This window comes from Meleagris gallopavo, chromosome 11, assembly GCF_000146605.3.
Source record: "Meleagris gallopavo isolate NT-WF06-2002-E0010 breed Aviagen turkey brand Nicholas breeding stock chromosome 11, Turkey_5.1, whole genome shotgun sequence".
Lineage (NCBI taxonomy): Eukaryota > Metazoa > Chordata > Aves > Galliformes > Phasianidae > Meleagris > Meleagris gallopavo.
This window is the reverse complement of record NC_015021.2, coordinates 9799957-9813201: the sequence shown is the minus strand read 5'-3', so window position 1 is coordinate 9813201 and position 13245 is coordinate 9799957. Positions and strand designations below refer to the sequence as shown.

Here is a 13245-nt window from a genome sequence, read left to right as displayed (position 1 = left end):
TGCACCCTGGGTTCCCTAATCTCCCACTTTGTTCTGCCAAAGCAAATATACAAAGGATCCAGCAGGAAACTTCCCAGTGCTGCTGCTTTCACTGCATTAGCTCCTGCTGCTGCTGGGTGGGACATGGCTGGACCATTGCAGCACAATGCCACAGCTCTCCACCTCTCCCAATTCAGATCCGTGCTGCTTTAAGTTGAAAACAAAGGAAAATCCTTAACAACAAAAGCCAAAAAGCGACTTCCAGTCTCCTGCTGCTGCTCCCCAGAAAGCATTCCCTTGTTCAAAAGCGGATCTCATCTGTTTCCCAGCTCAGGGAACGAGGAGGCAGCAGCAGCCGCCGTCCCATTTTGCAGCCCTCAGGAGCACGGGATGAAGATGCAGAGCAGCATCCTACACCAACAACTGACTCATCTCTCTCGCTGCCTGCATCCCTGTCACAGCAAAGCAGCACGAGGCTGACTGACTGACGCAGGCACCTCTGGGAACTTTCTTAGCTACCACTCCCAAAGTTCTTGCAAATAACATGCAGAGTATTTCTGACAAGGATGCTTAAAGGAGCAGCGCCTTCATGACAGACACCAGAGCAGCACAGGTTCCTCCCTGATGAGTTGCCGGGCCCTCGGGTCAACTAAAGCAACTACGGAGCTTTTGCTGGTGTTAGCAGGAGTAGTTTCACCCTTTGTAGCAGCTTGCAGCAAGCTGATCACGAGTCCAACGACTTGCAGCTGTACCAGAGTAAGGGCTGCTGAAATACATAAGCAGGGAGTTTTTGCCATTCCAACTCAAACACCTTTATTTCTGCACTGTTACCTTCCCTGTCCTCACGGAGGACAGAGTGCAGGAGGGAAGTAAACTCCGGCAGACAAGCTGTTAGTTACACTCAGGGGTTAGAAGGAACGAAGACCACGAGGAGTCACTCCCATTATTTTCCCCAAAATTTCATGCTGAAAGTCCAAGGAGACTTTGCTAAGCTGCTGCAACTCTGAATTTAAAACTGAGCATTGACTTCTGGGACAAAAGACTTATTTTGTAGTTAGGAGAGCACAAGGAGCTTTCAGAAACTCCTTCCCCTGCTTTCCCAGCCACACATGGGCCTAACATGTTCTGCAAAGGCCCTCCTGCCAGCCCACCCCCAACAGCACCTGCATGCCTGCTCAAGAAGCTCTCACTCCGAAGCCACATAACACTCTGGACTCAGAGGGGAAGGGGAAGAAGATCTGGGATTTAAATCAAACTAAAACAAACAAAAAACAAAAAAAAACCAACCCCAGAGACCAAGTGGAGGACAAAAGAGGAGAAACTATGAAAATATGCTGAGATGGTCGAGAAAAGTCACATCAAAATATATTTAAAAAACAGGAATTCCAATCTGCATGGAATTTAAAACTTTTTCCCACCTTTGTCTGCACGTAATGCTGTTGTTGGTCCAGGACATGGAACATGTCAAGCAGCACCCATTGTGTCCTGAAAGAGCCATCTTCCCCCCCCTTAAAACTTTTTTACCCTACCCTTTGTTCTGCACGAGGACTTTTGTTTGTTCCAGGACATGGAACAATGATAAGACAGCACCCACTTGTGTCCTGAAAGAAGTAGTCTTCCCCCCCCCTCCCCCCCACCCCTCCATCTCAACTAATTCACCATTACTAAAAAAAAAAAAAAAAATTATATATACCTTAACAATCACCCCACCCTCCCTGCTTTCCGTTCTACAGTGGACAGGAGGAAGAACTGCAAACAGAGCTGACTTTTGATTAAAGTCCTTTTTCACCCCCACCAACATCAATATCCCTGCAATCCGTTGTACACCTTCTGCACAGATCCTTGTTTCAGCAGCTGTTTGAGACCTGCAAAAGAAACAAAAGCATTACCATACAACACAAACAGAAGGAGGACTCTGCAGGTGCCGTTTATTACTTTCACAGATGGGACATACAGGCCCTATGGCACAAGCCTCAAGCTCGAGCACACATTTCTGAATAAGAGAAAAACACTGACATCACAAACATCATTTAAACAACAACAAAGAAAATCTCCCTCAGACTCAGAGGCACAGCAGCTTTACTCCTGCTTCTTCAGCATTCCCACCAGCAGAAATAAGACCATATAGGACCAAACAATAAGCCAATTCCTCCAGGGAGAAAAAGGGAGAAAATCTCTTTCACTACAAACTCGAAGAGCAGCACACCACCTCGAGATCCTCACAGCTCTGCAGATGGTTAAAGCTGACTCCCAGAGCTGCTTTGCTATTGGAGTCGAGAACACATTTGTCATCTTAAGTACAACTGCATCAAGAAACAGCTTTATGAGCATTTCCAGAGTTGAATTCCAGTAGCACAGCTCACCTACTCAGCTCCCTTTAAAGCCCTACAAAAATCCTCTAGCACTGAGTTTGGGAAGGCTATGTTTGGTTCCTCCTGAACTTGTCAGCTACAGAAACTCACATGAGTAACTACAGAAGAGAGGTTTTCACAATCATAAGTAGTGCCTGAGAATACTACTGACTGCTAGAAGTAGCCCCTAGAGAGTAAGCTTGTTTCTCTTACTTGCATCTACAGACTTGACAGCACCCTACTAAAAGCCTGCATTTATAGGTTTGAAAGCCACTGTGTTACAGAGGGGTTTGAAGGAGCATCACTAGGTTGGATTCAGCCTTTAATGAAGTGCCATCCTCCCCACTCCTGAAAAGCCACTCATAAAACATTTTAAAGAATTGATGACCTGATGTCCTGTCAGCACTCAAGTTTTACTGGAGCCGGATAAGAGAAGAGGAAGGTGAGTCAGCACTGTAACCATAATAGCTAATCTATTGGGCTTAGCATGGCCAGAGGAAGACTAGCAGGTCTTTACTGCTTCTTAAGGGTCAAGTCTGCACAGAGGAAGCAGCTTGCCAAGAATGTATGCCGCCAAGGATGTATGCCATGCACTTTTTCCAGAGGTAAAATCAGAGGGAACTCCCTCTTCAACATTAGCCAGGACTCCCAGCCCTGCTCTGATCAGCACCAGAAAGGATCATGCTGGGCAGGGGCTGGCAGGATCTGACATTGTGAGGTTAAACTCCCCACATCATGGGTAACTTCCAAATTAAAAGAACAGCAAAAAACCCCAGCAACAATAGAGCCCCACTAAGTTGCTTTAAACCCAACTAAATTCTGCTAGTGGGTATCCCCAAAACATCATCAGCTTCACAACAAGAACTGGCAGCTGGCCTGCAGCTCAACGTGACAGAAGACAGGATTTATCCTGCCTCAGATCAGCTTGCTGCACTGAGGCCAGAATCCTGGTGAAAAGTCCTGGGCTGGATGCTGACATTTGTAGAACAGATCAGATTAGGCTGCCTAGAAAAATACCTCAGTGGTTATCAGCTTTAAGCAAGGCACGTACGCAGGGAGAAGCACAACCAGTTATTAAAATAAACTGACTTACTCACATAGAAGAAAAGCCCTAACATACAAGTCATTCACAAAAACTAGCTTAAGAGACGATGCGTCTCCCTGCTACCTTTGCCCTGCTTGTCTACTCTTATACACAGTTCTGACTACAGGAACTACTGTACCTTTAGCCCCATCAAAATACTGGAAAACAGTCCTGGAAAGAACTGGAAGTAGGAGGCTCACAGCCACTTCCTGGCTGATGTGTCAGATGTGTCTTTTGGCAATGCAGCCTTTCAAAAGAAAGGACGTAACTGAAGAAAGGTGAGCTCCAATAACCCTGAAAAGCATGGCATTACTACCACTTTTGTAACTTGTTTCCTCCTGGCTAGTACTTAAGCAGCTGCATACTGGCCTGAAGGATAACCTCATTAGCTCACAGGAAATTTTAGCATTTATCCCCAGTGATGGGGGCTTGCTTTTCACAGCCAGGAATCCTGGTATTTGGTTCTAACGTGCTCTCAGACATTTACTGGAGCCAGCTTAAAGTTCCTCCTGACATCACTAGCTGGTGACAGGTCACAACACAACTTGGGCACTTGACTGCCTGCTTCTGCTTGCTAAGCACCGAGGCTAAAACGACACCACCCAGACAGAGAAGAGCTTACTGCTTCTCTGACTCTAGAGCATCAGGGTTGTGTTCTCAGTGTTTTCCAACTGTACCAGGAGCCATCCATATGGCTATGAGATAAGAAATTAGGAACAGTGCCAACAATAAGAGAAAGGGATGTTTTGAATGCCAAGGCCTGCAGTCTTCCTCTGAGTGTACGCACTGTGCTACCACACAACATGAACAGACCTATTCCCTCATAAAACTCCTTCAATCCCTACATGTTTGGAGATACTCTAGCACACAAGAATGCATCTGACTGCTTACCCAGTCACCTTTTCCTAGGAAGGATGGGATTGCTTCAGCAGAGTATAAAAACACCCAAAGCTTGAACATGCTCAGTGTGTACCACCACCTCCTGGGCATGCTAGCTAGCAGTTCTGACAATCACACAGGATTCTGTCATTGCTTCTAGCCCACAGTCTTTTCTCAAACTGCTGAGAGCAGCAGACTGAAAAAAAAAAAAATATATATCTCAGTTTCATCTGAGAGGTGCTGCTGCCATATGCAGCTTTGAGAAGAGCAGCACAGTGTGGAAGGAAAAGGCCTTGAACTGATACAGACACAGACATTCCAGCCTGGATAGCTGTAGAAAGGCTGCAAGAGAATAAGCTGCAGATGACTGGTCACCCCAGAGCTGCATTTCCAATTAGTAGCTCACACAACAATGTCAACACAGCAGAAAGTGCTGAGAAGAGACCACACAGGGCTTGGCTGCCCTCTACACACTTGAGGAGCGCAGGAAAGCCTCACATTTGCTTCCCTCTAGCAGGACAGCTGCCAGAATCAACTAAAACAGCACACTCAGGGTGATCGTACCTTCTTCTGACCAGCAGAAAGAAGCTGGGAAGCAGGATTTTCTGCAGGAGAGCTGCACTGGTATGTGCAGGAACTTCTTTGCCCCACAGCAGAGGATGGGGCTCCTTGACACCTATTCTGATGCCTTGAGCAGAGCAGCAGAACCCACTGCAAAAGCTGACAAAGCAGAGATCAATTTCCAGCTAGGAGCATAGTACTTAGCCTCCTGTCAGTGTTAGAATTTCTACACATTTCACTCAAGAGCTTCCATTTTGGCACTGATGCTGATCTCTACTACCAAGCAGGTGAATGTACACTGCACACTTCTTTCCTACACGTGCACAAAGCATGTATGGTAGAGGGAGATGCAGGGATGCACAAACCCTACCCAGTGCTGTGCAACACTGTTCACCGTTGACTGTAGAAGAATTTTCACAGATCTTGACTTCAAGAAAGTAGGAAACAGCCTGTGATCTTATTCCAGGAAAGGCCAATCAGACAGGGGCTAAGCCAGCTACAAAACACAGCACTGCTAGTTGTGTCAAGTGCAAAATCCCAGTAGTGGTACATCCTAACCTAATCCTGTTCCCTACAAATGCAGCAGCCAAGCTTGCAGGCTTCAAAAGAAAATGGAAGTTATTCACAGGGCACTTGGCCAACATCTTATGCTGTTAAAGGGGTAAATGGTAACGAAAGTCTTTCCTGATCACTCCAGGCCAGTGGTGCAGTTACACCAACTTCTTACCAGCTTCTGTGAGATATCTGTGCAGCCCCAAACCCTAACAGAGCTTTAAAACACCCACCTTCTCGCTGTTCGCTTGTCAACTGCTCTTTGGGGAACTCCACATCAAATGTTATTATTAGTGAGCCTTTGATATTATTGTTATCAAAGTTTGGAAGACCTTCTCCTTTCTTCCACAGTTTGGCCCCAGGCTTAGTAATTTTATCCCGAGCAACATGAACCTAGAGACAAAAGAAATTTGAGAACATTGCTTTTGTTCTGTGCTTGCATCTCAGTCCCTCGGATGTCCTCTGCACCCCACTGGAAAGCTTCAGCTGATATTGATTCCTTGCCAAAGCCAATGATATTGGGAACCAGGCAGCATTACTGCCAGGATACTGAAGACAACACATGCCGTAGCTACTCTGAAAGGCTGGAAGCTTGATCCTCACCATGCACCCCTTGTGCCAGGCCTGTTTTGACTCTGGATAAATTGGTCTGGAGGCCTCTAACAAAGGCAGTCACAAAAGGCCAGCAGCTAAATTTTATTTACATAGAGCAGGAAAGCAAATCTTTTCCTCACCTTGTGCCCATCCAAGTGGGTTACATCCATTTCAAAGCCTGTAAGTGCCTCGACCAGCGAGATTGTCACGTTTGTATACAAGTCATCTCCTCTTCTTTCAAAGACTGGGTGCCTGCAGAAATGAGAGACTGTAATTTTCCTCCTTTTCCCATGGAAAAGGAGATCCTCCAGCTTCCTCCCCATCCTTTTGTGAAAAGAGTTGGGAGACTTCACAGAAATCAGAGAGGAAGTCAAGAATGAATGAAATTTAGCTTTGTTTTCCTGTGTGCAAAGAGTGCTACTAATAGCCTTTCTATTTCTAGAGCAGTGAGTGGTAAGGAGTGTCAAGTTGTGACTCAGTCTTTCTTACCACTATATTTTCTTACAATAGGGAAATAGTATGTTTATGGAAAAGGGAGACATCCCATGTGATTCAGGCAGGAGCTAACCCATGCCAGAATTCAAGGGAAACAGAAGTGGAGTATCATTGCATCATCCTAACAGCAGTGAATTCTCTAGCACCCTCAGGGCTGAGCATCCTGAACTGCCCTGAATACCTGAGCCCTGGCTGTACCAGCACTGAAGAATAAACTAGACACAAGCCAAGCAACACTAGCCAGAAAACTGTTTACAAGCTTCCTTGATAATAACCAGAAAGAGTGGTCTAACAAGGGCAGGCACTTACTTGAGAACTTTTATTCGGAAACGCAAATCACCTGGCTCCCCATCCACGTGGGGTTCCCCTGGGGAGGAAGAAGAGCTGTTTATCCAGTCAGAAACAGCTAAAGAAGCAAGCAGCATATTAAACACAATAGAGATTTGCAGCTCATGTGTCAAAGGGAGAAAAACAACTAGTTGATTCTCATGTGACTAAAACCCTGCTTACATGTATTTCTTTTTCTAAACAGTTTCGGATTTTCAGTGTTACCTCAAAGTCACCCCTCTCTGCTGCTCTGAAGACCTGCCCACACAGCAATGATAACCATCCGTTATTTATTAAAGGACATAATCTCCTTCTACAGGAAGGATTCTTTCACATACTGAAGTCTGAAACAAATGTTCTTTTTCACGTTATCATCTGAAACATAAGACTTAGGGCTTTTTCATATTTTTCTTTTGTGTATTCTGTAGCAAGAATGGGAGAGGATCTCAGGAGTGTTATCCAGACTTGCAAAGACTATGCTACTACTGGATTTGAGCAGCACACTCTGGAAAAAGACACTTCACATAACATGTCCTGATCATTTACCTAGAGCAGAGCAGAGCCACTATCACACTGCCATGAAGACCAGCCTTATATTAAAGAAAAGAAGCAAGTCACAAGCTGGGCACTGCCCATATACGTACCCTCACCAATGAAGGGATATTCCATACCATCCCTCACACCTGGTTCTATCTCCACTTCTAGTGTTCGCTCTTCATTCACAAGCCTGCAAAGGGGAATATGCAAACACAGTTTTCAACACCTGCTTTGTTACTGGAAGAGGAGAACACCCCCACAAATCACACACTCCTGCTTACCCTTAAGAGCTGGAGGCCAAGTGCTGCCTTTCTCACTCATTTACAAATTGAGTAAGTTCCTCATCTAATAGATCTATCCATTTCTACTTAATAATTAAAGACTGTCTCCTTGGAAATGAGAAGCCTGCGTTAAGCGCTCTGAAATTCCCCAGATCGTCCTGGTTGCACAGCCACTCTTCTCCCTCTAGTGGCAGGTTTTTGAGTGAACAGCATATAGCACTGAAGAGCACAACTCACTTGACGTTGGGACATTCATCACAAACAACTTCTTGAGTCATCTGGAAACGCCCAGGGCCCAGCTGTGTGGTCCTCATCTCCTGCCGGCAATTGCATTTCCGTTTGCCAGGTGCCTGTCTTGCCACTGGCTTGTTCCTGACAACCTGCAGCAAAGAGGAAGAAGCTGACACCAGCACACAGGCCAGCACCCCAGCTCTTGATCACTCAATCTGAATGCAATTTGTTTTTTTGTGCACATGATCTTGAAAGAAAAAACAGAAAAACCACACTCTGCAATGTTTTTACCTTACACCTCTTGCTAATCACACAAGAAACACCCAACTACCAGAAAATCCCTTTTGCCACTTTATCCATGTACATCTCTTTAACTAGGAATGGTAGCACTGAAACCTTTTATGATAACTGCTTTGTACTACATACATACTGACAAAATTGAGTTCCTCATTTATCCAGACGTGTGTAACACAAACTCGAGCAACATAACAAAGCAAAGATTGTCAGCACCAGAAACACAGCTTGCTTTAAGAAAATTAAAAGGCCACCCTATGTTTAAGCATGTAATCCAGAGATTCAGTGACACATTTGGCCACAAAGCAGCAGTGAAAAATGCACAGCGTGGTCTTGCAAGAATGGCTGAAAACAGGAAAACTAAGCTGTGTGCTTCAGTCCATGGATGGGCCTCAAATACCACCAAGAACTAAATGAAACAGAATTTTCTTAGCTAGGCACTGACAGTCAGTAAGTTACTATCACAAAAAACATTGTTAAGGCAAGTTGCCAGGTAGCAAAGAAATAAACACATTGTTCCTTCAGTTAACTACTAACAAATAGCTTAATGACATCCTCTGCTGCCAGATACTATGTAAACAAACATCTATTCTAGTTCTATTCTTTTGAAGATTCAAACCAAGCAGCCTCAAGGCCAGTCATCTGAAACTCATCTGAAACTTGGTAGCACTGGAGAGACCAACAGGCCAGCAAACTTACTTCTACAAAGTTTCCTGAATACACCTCCTCCAGTGTAACCTCCAGGTCCACAATGATGTCGCTGCCCCGAGGGATGTTCCTGTCCTGTTGGCGAGGGTTACCTCCAAACATGAATCCAAAGTCCCCAAAAAAGCTGGAGAGAAGCACACCAGTTAGTTCAGGAAGGGAATTCTGACCAAGAAGACAGCCACCTAAGGTAGGAGCAATGGGTGCCTGGAAGAGATTTCTTTGCTTAAGAAAACCAAGCCATCTGTGTGGGAAGACAACGCTGGTTTCCATTTGCTACTCTTGGAGAAAGGACCAACACCAGACCAATGAGAACAACACGTGGAATATTTGTGTATTTCTTCATATCCTTAACTGTCACTTCACATCGCTGCCTCCTGACTAGGTGACAAGCTTTAATACTGAAGTGACCCACATCAAATGCACGCACAAGGATCACAGAATTAAAGCTCTGTGGAATAATTTGAAGTGGCAAAACGTCCTTACTGTGAGAAGATGTCTCCATGGGAACTCTGGTGCCCATCCTTCAACCCCTCCTCACCATACGCATCATACTGTTTCCTCTTCTCCTCATCTGACAGCACCTGGCAAAGGGACACAAAAGAACAGGGTGTTCACCCACAGGGCACCTGGATGCTTACACAAAGCTCAAAGAGAAGCTTTGCCAGAGCTCTTAGCTGGGGGACAAGTAGCAGTGCTTTACAGTACAAAAGCATTGGCTAGAACTCACCTGCTGTGCTGGGAAGTTAAACATGTATTGGGTAAGTTCATAAAAGTTAGAATTAATTAAAACAACAGACGCAACACGGAGGATATAAAAAAAGACTGAGTTTACTCTGAATGAGTTTAGAGAGACTTGGAAGGGAATAATAACTCAAAATCATTTCTTACAAAGCAGGAACTGCTCCTCCACAAAAAGAAAAAAAGCACATAACAGGGCCCTGGTTTCTCTGTTCTTGAAGCGTGTGCATTTATCTGACAAATACTTCATAACTATTAGCAATGATGGCAAGTTTGCCTCCCAAGATGAACCTGCTGGGTACAATAATTCCACACCAACTTCAACACTGACTCAGTTCCTAAGGGCAGCAAAATTCAGGAGCAATCTCAGTAGTGAGGCAGAGCAACACGCCCCACTAGACAGCACTCAAGATCGTAAAGCTTCAGTTTTAATTTCTAAGTATTATTCTTTGCTTTTATTCACCACTCCACAGAGATTTTGCCTTCCTTCCCTTTCCTGGCCTGTTGGTTATTTTTTGGAAGGCTCAAGATGCCATGTTAGCTTTCAGAAGAGTGGAAAGAGCTGGAGAAGCTGGCTTAATGATGAAAGCCAGCCTCAAATTGTAGGTAATGATAAATGGCAGCAGCAAGAAAGGTTAGAAGAAAAACAAAACAGTGACTTTAACTACTAGCTTCACCTTCCCAGGACTGAATGTAAGAGCTCAGTTCTCCCTTTGCCACCTGGGATATGCAATATAACACTCATTTGAGAAAAGTGGGTTGTGGAAGTTCCACAACCCATTAGTAGACTACTAACAATATTACAAGAAAGAAAGGAATAAAGAGTACAAAATATTTGCTTTTCCATTCACTTTGCTTCCTTAGCAGGCTTCTGGAGGTTTAAGAACATAGCACTCCAAATACTGAAAAGAGAGTTCTTGTTCATGCTAGGTTGCTTCAAAAGCAATGCAATTCAGCAGATAAGCTGAAAACCAAAAACAAGATAATTCTAGCCCCTGGAAGATGAAAATCACCCTGAGACTAACAGCTGCTATATGAAGGAGCCTCTGAAACTGAACCATCTGTGCTTGCACCACACAGCTGAGGGGTTAAAATCAGGCTGTTTAAGTGAAGGACACCGAGTAGTTTAATTAACCTACTTTAACCAACTTTTCTCTAGGCAGTCAGAAAGACTAATCTTGAGCAGCAGCATGGAGCCTGATGCTTTATGGTAAAAACAACACTAGTTTAGGGGAGAACATTTTGCATTTGTTTTGTCTGTGTTAGCAACGGAACTCTACATTTTATGCTGAATAAGTTGGGCTCTGTATTTCAGTAGGACTTGGGCAAGGGAAAGGAAGGTAGACTGTCACCACTCAAAAGAGTTTTTGCTGCCTGTGCCACTACGTCCTCTACTGCTTTGTGGTTTTACAGCTGTTTCTCTCCCGACATTTTTCTGTAGGAAAGACCCTTTCAACTGCTACTGTGGCTAAGACATAAACTGGGACTCTGGGCACATAGAGAAATGCTCCCCATGCATTAAGCACTGTCAAGTGTGACTACTCCAAGCCCACAGCTTTGAAGCATGCAGAATTCATCAGCCTTCAAATCAGAGATGGTAAATGCTAGATCTCCCACCAAAGAATTCTTTATACTCACCAGCTTTGCTGTGAGAGCTAAGCCAACTTTTTAAGAATAGAAGGCTGAACTAAAAGGAGTTCTAGCTATAACACACACACACACAAAAATGTGATTTTTTTTCTGAGCAAGGAGGAATACATTCAAGCTGCTTCTCACCTCACTTCCCCATTCATTTTAGATTTACATATCAGAAGAAGGAAACAGCAGCAGGAGCCCTGCTATGACCACAGATTCAACCACAGCATCAGCCTGGGCAGGAAGATAGTCTCTTTCCTCCTGAAGATAACACTGGGATCCAGATTGTCCTATGGCCTGGCTCCTCAAAACCAGCACAAACCTCCTACCTAAAGGTGCCAGCCTGGGCAGGGTCCTGGTGGAACTGCTTCCATGCATTTCTGTTGGATCAAAACTCTCTTCCTGGAGCCTTCCTCTGCTCCATGGGGAGAAGCAGGAAGAAGGCAGCAGCAACAGAAAGGGCCAGGCTCTTTTCAGTGGTGTGCAGTGACAGGACAAGGGGCATCGAGAAAAGACTGGAACATATGAAGTTCCATACAATCACAAGGAATAATCCCTTTACTCTTGAGGGTGATAGAGCACTGGAACAAGCTGCTCACATTGGTTGCGGAGTCTCCTTCCTTCACTGGAGATGTACAAAACCCACTTGGATGCCTTCCTGTGCAACCTACCGTAGGGAACCTGCTTTAGCAGGTGTGTTGGACTAGATGGCACCCAGAGGTCCCTTCCAACCCCTTTGATTCTGAGACGGGAGGCAAAAGAACAGAGAACATGAAGGAAACACAGCCCACCATCCACAGAAGAGGAAAAACAGACTTTGACTTAAGCATTGGGTAATAAAATATGTGATTTACGTAGCATGCGATGCTAGAAGTATAAGCTATTACTTAGATGCTATGCCTCAGCATAGATATAACAGAATTCACAGAATGGCCAGGGTTGGAAGGGACCTCAAGGATCTTCAACCCCCTGCCACATGCAGGGCCACCAACCTCCCCATTTAATACTAGACTAGGCTGCCCAGGGCCCCATCCAACCTGGCCTTGAACACTTCCAGGGATGGGGCATCCACAACCTTTTTGGGCAGCGGTTCCAGCACCTCATTCCTTGTGCATATGGGACTCCAGCAATGATTTTTCACCCCTTACCACATTTACTAGAAGGCAAGCCAACAGCCTTTCACTTCCTACCAGCCAAAACTTACAGCTACTCTTTACACATACACACAAACAGGTTCCTGTGCCAACACTCCAGCTGATGCATGCCCATTTCACACTCAAAGAGCTATAAATAAGATCAAACAGCTCAAGCTCCACGCTCCTCCAGTTAGGTGAACTGCTGCCCTTTATTGCCCTCAAACAAGCAGATATCCCAGGTCAGCCTGGCAGCCTCTCTTTGCTTTGTTAGTAGCTGCCACGCCTGAAATTCAATATAGGTTTAACAGGCGAGGAGGGATGACCCTATATGCCCTATAGAGAGCCGTTTCCGTTTGCTAGAACTCATCCCAGCCGTTCTGGAGCTCAGCATTGCCCTGACAGCCACAGGCTGGGTGCCTCCCAGCCGGGCCCAGCCTCACGCACAGCGCTGTACCACACCGCCCTCAGTGCCACCCCCAGCCCCACTCCCCCACCTCATAGGCGGCCCCCAGGTCCTGGAACTTCTCCTGGGCCCGCGGGTCGTCGGGGTTCCTGTCGGGATGCAGCTGCAGCGCCAGTTTGCGGTACGCCTTCTTGATGTCCTTCACGGAGGCGCCGCGGGACACCCCCAGGATCTTATAGAAATCCCTCCTGAAGGGGGAGAGAAAGAGAAAGAGGGGGAAGGCCTCGTCAGCGGGCCGGGCGTCGGAGAACCGCAGGCCTACGGGATGAAGGGAGGGGATGAGGGAAGAGCAGCCCCCGGGGAGCACTCACCCGGCGGCGGCCTCCCCGCAGAGGCAGAGCAGGAGGAGACAGGCGCGGCCGAGCCAGCCGAGGGCCATGGCCGGGCCGAGAGGAGGCCG

The 13245-nt window shown here is 45.9% G+C and overlaps 2 protein-coding genes across 2 annotated transcripts in view; one reads left to right on the top strand and one right to left on the bottom strand.

Moving 5' to 3' along the window:
- Positions 1-1729: 1729 nt before the first annotated feature.
- DNAJB11 (DnaJ heat shock protein family (Hsp40) member B11) lies at positions 1730-13239 on the bottom strand. The gene is made up of 10 exons (XM_003208991.3): positions 13157-13239; positions 12877-13033; positions 9357-9454; positions 8865-8997; positions 7878-8020; positions 7467-7549; positions 6805-6862; positions 6141-6252; positions 5640-5799; positions 1730-1844 (listed from the first exon to the last, which is right to left on the bottom strand). The coding sequence occupies exons 1-10, from the start codon at positions 13222-13224 to the stop codon at positions 1780-1782; spliced, it is 1077 nt and encodes a 358-aa protein (XP_003209039.1). The 5' UTR covers positions 13225-13239; the 3' UTR covers positions 1730-1779.
- CFAP410 (cilia and flagella associated protein 410) overlaps positions 13223-13245 on the top strand; it is a 5980-nt gene continuing 5957 nt past the window's right edge. Inside the window, exon 1 of the mRNA XM_031555079.1 lies at positions 13223-13230. Within this exon, the coding sequence (XP_031410939.1) occupies positions 13223-13230 (8 nt within the window). The remainder of the gene's footprint in view (positions 13231-13245) is intronic.

Bases quoted from the DNA above. Each gene is read 5' to 3' on its own strand.
- DNAJB11 (XM_003208991.3), bottom strand. From the start codon at position 13,224: ATGGCCCTCGGCTGGCTCGGCCGCGCCTGTCTCCTCCTGCTCTGCCTC. The intron at 9,455-12,876 runs GTGGGGGAGTGG...TCCCTTTGCCAG, and splicing joins ACCTGGGGGCCGCCTATGAG to GTGCTGTCAGATGAGGAGAA. The intron at 7,550-7,877 runs GTGAGTTGTGCT...TCCCCTTTGCAG, and splicing joins GATGAATGTCCCAACGTCAA to GCTTGTGAATGAAGAGCGAA.